At 35.7% G+C, this 4864-nt stretch overlaps 1 protein-coding gene across 1 annotated transcript; it reads left to right on the forward strand.

The window, feature by feature from the left end:
- The first annotated feature begins 1702 nt into the window (after positions 1-1702).
- LOC122274689 (protein PHOX1-like) lies at positions 1703-3699 on the forward strand. The gene is made up of 3 exons (XM_043083706.1): positions 1703-1824; positions 2579-3116; positions 3184-3699. Exons 1-3 carry the CDS (start codon positions 1703-1705, stop codon positions 3697-3699), a joined length of 1176 nt encoding a protein of 391 aa, XP_042939640.1.
- Positions 3700-4864: the final 1165 nt, after the last annotated feature.

Consider the following 4864-nt stretch of genomic DNA (forward strand, 5'->3'; position numbering starts at 1 on the left):
GAAATAGGTTATAATAGTAGTATTTTCTGGTTTAGAGTGTTGATATTACTACTGTTCAGAATCAAGGCTTAGACATTACACTGCAAGAGTCAGGTAAGTAAGATTTCTATGCTAGACTTTGCATAAAACGAACAGACTAAGGTTATTTTTGAAAAATATGCATGTTTTGTTATAAAAAAAAATTAAAAAAAAAAACTTGACAACAACCTCGGTCATTTTATCTGCATTCTAATGAAACCCATTTAAGAAGAGAAAAATATTTTGTTGGTACTGGTGTAGACATGAGCTATTTTTGACATTCTGTTTTTGAACTGTGCAAAAGAACGAATATAAAATTTTGTGCATAATTATTTGATGATGATCTGATTCTGTTTTATTTTGACTATGTTCTATACGTTAATATGATTGATATGATCTATGAAAACCTCAGGTGTATAATTGTGTTCTAGTTGGTACCAACTTTTTCATTTTTTTGTGCACCGACTTTGGAAGGAAAATAGTTTTCAGCGTCGTTTTTCTTGTGTACACACTTGGGACTCCAAGAATAATAAGAGAAAGGTTTCACATTTTATTTTTGCTCGGTGGGCACCGGGGTTTGAAAAACACTACCACGGGATTAAATATGGAATTCTGTAATAATGTAATATTTTAGTTATGCTACGCCAAAGGATTTTTGAATAAAAATATTTCTGAACTATCGCTTTGATATTTTGATAATATGTTTTGGTTCTACATTTTGAAAATATAAATGTTTTGTTCTGTATTATGAATTTTGTAAATGCTCATATTTACATACTAGTATATATTCTCTACTTATTGAGTTGTTGATAACTCACCTCTTATATATCTTCACAATATTTTAAAAATAATTTTGATGGTTTAGCTGAAAATTAAGAGTAGGAAGCATGAGCAAAATTAGATGATTGTAAAGGAATAAGTGCTAAATGGTACAACTAATTATAGGAGACTCTTATTGAGTAGATTTATTATTCTATGTTGATTTGAGTATTTTGAAAGGTGGATATTTTTTAGCCTTTATAGAGATTTTAGTTTGCTATGTTGAGGTCTTTCTTTGGTGTCCTTATGGAGGAACATATATGTTTGGTTTGAACAAATAAATTTTTATTTATGGAGTCTTTGGAGTAAATCTAAGTGTGTTATGAGAAATGATTTTAGGTGACATGAGCTAATCCATTGAACCTCCGGGATTGGAGCGTTACATTTATAATATTTTTTATTCAACTTTTTATCTATCATTTTACAAAACTCAATAAGAATCTTAATTCAAACTATTTCACTAATATTTACAAATTATCTCACTACTATTTATAAATTTTACTTTCTATCTCATTTCATTTGATTATCCAAATGAGGCCTTAGTAAAAAAAATGCTACTTTAGTTGAGCCTAACTTTGAGGGCGTGTAGAGGAGACGTTCTATTTAATATTACTAGAAAATATTAAAACTAGGAGGCATTTTCTTGTAAAATTGATCTCTCCCACGTGAGAACTCTCAAACACATCATTGATGGTGCTTCCAAAAGTAATATTGGTCCCATTGGCTATGGGGGCAATATTAAGGGCTTCTAATAACTTTGTTATTAATGAGTACTGTTCATGTTCTTTGGGCACTGGTGCTAACACTTTTGCTAAACTTTCAGTTAGCTAGGGGTGTAATTAGTTTGGTCCAGTCCAGTCGGTCCATGGGGGAATTTGTCCAGTCCAGTCGATCCATGGGGGAATTTTTGGACGTGATTGAAAATTTTGGTCCACCCCTTTTTGAAACCGAGAATAGATCGATTACCCCTATAGATCGAACCGTACGGTTATCTATTTGTCCGGTCAGTCCATTTGGTCCAATTCAATTTGGACTGTGCAGAACGGGCCAAAAATCACATTCTAATGTGCATTTTTTGCCCAACTATACAAATAAGCCCAAAATGTTTTCAGATTTGAACATAAACTACTTAAATTTATTTGCACATTTTGTTCTTGAAAATAGCTTAAAGAAAAATTGAAAAATTTATTAAAATTATCCATATCCATCCATAAAAATTAGCAATCATCATAATAAAGTTAAAAACAAAAAATAGAGAAGGAAAATTTGAAAAATTGCAATATAATCCAAGCTCCAAATAAAAAAATAAAAAATAAAAAAATAAAGGAAAAACTATACATAAAATTATCCGTATCTATACAAAATAATATATGGAAAAATATTTTAGAAAACTATATATACTATTCGATCGGTTCGGTCCAGTGTAAGAAAACCCCACCCCGAGACCGGACCAAAAACTGAAACCCTAAAATTGTATAGACCGAAATTGACCAATACCCTTATTAGTTCAGTTTGGACCGATTGGAACCGTGCATTCGATCCGGAAAACTTACAGGCCTACTTTCAGCTTTAAAGATTTTCTTACTTTTGTGTTATCAATTCGATATTGCAGTTTTGAACTTATTGTGGAATCGGACTCTTAGCTGGTGGTTAATTTAATTCCAATATATTCTTAGGCCCCTTGGCAGTTTTTTTATATTTGGGAAGATATTTTGCATCTTAAAAACTACTTTTCTTTTAGAATCTATCACGTTTACATAGAGGGCAATGCTTTAGCTGGTAGTCTTACCTCATTGGGTGCGCATGGTAATACAGTAAGCTTCTCTTCCCTTTTACCACTTCATAGGGAGAAGGTGCATAAGGATGATAGAAAATCGGGTAATGTTGTTGAAATTGGGGGTGTGGGGAAAGGCAAGGAAGTTGAAAGAGGGTTGACTTCTATCGAGGACTGGATTATTCAGTTTGCACGACTGTTCAAGAACCATGTTGGGTTTGATTCTGATTCGTACTTGGATCTTCCTGAGCTAGGTAGGAAGCTATACTCAGAAGCTATGGAGGATATCGTGACAACTGATGATGCTCAAGAACTGTTTGAAATTGTTGCAGATAAGTTCCAAGAGATGGCCGCTTTGGCATTGTTTAATTGGGGGAATGTTCACTTGTCCAGGGCAAGGAAGCGAGTACTCATTCCAGAAGAGAGTTCGATAGAATGTGTACTTGAGCAGATTAAGGCTGCATATGAGTGGGCACATAAAGAGTATGTGAAAGGCAGAAAAAAGGTATGAAGAAGCTCTTAAAATCAAACCAGACTTCTATGAAGGCTATCTTGCACTTGGGCAGTAGCAGTTTGAGCAGGCGAAGCTCTGCTGGTACTATGCAGTTGGGAGGAAGAATGAATTAGAGACTGAACCTTCCTCAGAGGTCCTACAGCTTTATAACAAGGCTGAGGACAGCATGGAGAAAGGCATGCTGATGTGGGAAGAGATGGAAGAGCAGCGTCTAAATGGACTCTCCAAATCAGAGAAATATAAAGAAACTCTGGAGAAAATGGGGTTGAATGGGCTATTTAAAGATATTTCTGCTGAGGAAGCTGCAGAGCAGGCTGCAAACATGACGTCACAGATATATCTCTTATGGGGTACCTGGCTTTATGAGCGTTCAATTGTGGAATATAAGCTAGTGCTACCAACTTGGGAAGAATGTTTAGAGGTTGCGGTTGAGAGCAATGAGCTCAGCTTCATTATTAGAGCCATATCCCAACTTTTTAGCAAAAGCCCAAATAAGATTCCCCTTCTCATCTCTAATAATGCCCCCTGCACCCATGCGACCTGGATTTTTCAAAGAACTCCCATCCACATTTAATTTAAATCAACCCGGGCTTGGTTTCATCCAATTCACAAAAAGAAGTTTTTTCCTCTTCACATGTTTAACTGGAATAGAGAAAAAATTTAACACTCTTTCGTCTCCATCAGTTATCTTCCTACTAGCACGTAACCGGACACCCACCCATGCAATGACTGCCTTAATTGAACCCCAAAGAGAGCTTACAGCAACACGTTTACCTTCCATACGTGCTTTACATCTCCACACCCAAAGGGACCAAGCCACAATAATAGGAATAAGAGCAAGCAGAGTACCTTTTTGAGTCGAATGAGTAGCACGCCGAAACCACAATTCCATAGTTGCTCGCCATGATCTCTGCGAGTCATAAGGTATCCCTAACTGTAGAGAGACACACCTCCAAATATCTGCAGCAATCCTCCCATAGGCGAGGACATGGTCTTGATCTTCCACACACCCCTGCTTACAACATTCACATCTTGAAACCAAAGGAATGCCCAACGAGCTAATTCGACTATAGTAAGGCTATAGTTAAAAGCCTTCCAGATGGTAACCAAATATTTTTTTGGGAGCGCTGAATGCCAAATCCAGGTGGCCCATTCAGATTTTGGTGCACGAACACGAACACAATCCCAAGCCGATTTTGAGGAAAAAACCCCATTCAGAGTTGGCTTCCAAATCAATAAGTCTCCACCCTCTTTTTGTTCACCAAGGCAATTTAGAATTTCTTCCATTTTAGTTGCCCCCACCAATCTATTAACAAATCCACATCCCAACCATTCTGAAGCCGACATTCCCTTACTTTCAATAAAGGATAATCAGATATATCACAAGAGTTTACAAGAGCTCCCGATTTTAGCCAATGATCTCTCCAAGTTTATTGCATTGCGATTTTGGATTCGGTTTTGTGAAGCATTCTTTTAAGACTACATGTAGCTGTATGATCTATACTAATCTGTTCTTATATTAGAAATTGAAAATTTCCCGAGCAGTTAGTGTATACATATTTATATAACAACAGCTAACCTTATATATTAAACCAGAACAATCAGATTGTAATTGAAAGAGTACTGAAGGAATAAAAAAAAAAAAAATAGAACATCAACTGATAGCCGTAAAAAAATATTGGACAAAAACGCTTTCCAAGATGTTAATATGGCATATTTGAGTTTCTTGATATTCCATG

Source organism: Carya illinoinensis, chromosome 8, assembly GCF_018687715.1.
Source record: "Carya illinoinensis cultivar Pawnee chromosome 8, C.illinoinensisPawnee_v1, whole genome shotgun sequence".
Taxonomy (NCBI): domain Eukaryota; kingdom Viridiplantae; phylum Streptophyta; class Magnoliopsida; order Fagales; family Juglandaceae; genus Carya; species Carya illinoinensis.

Bases quoted from the DNA above. Each gene is read 5' to 3' on its own strand.
- LOC122274689 (XM_043083706.1), top strand. From the start codon at position 1,703: ATGGGGGAATTTGTCCAGTCCAGTCGATCCATGGGGGAATTTTTGGAC. The intron at 1,825-2,578 runs GTTATCTATTTG...CTTTTCTTTTAG, and splicing joins CCTATAGATCGAACCGTACG to AATCTATCACGTTTACATAG. The intron at 3,117-3,183 runs GTATGAAGAAGC...GGGCAGTAGCAG, and splicing joins ATGTGAAAGGCAGAAAAAAG to TTTGAGCAGGCGAAGCTCTG.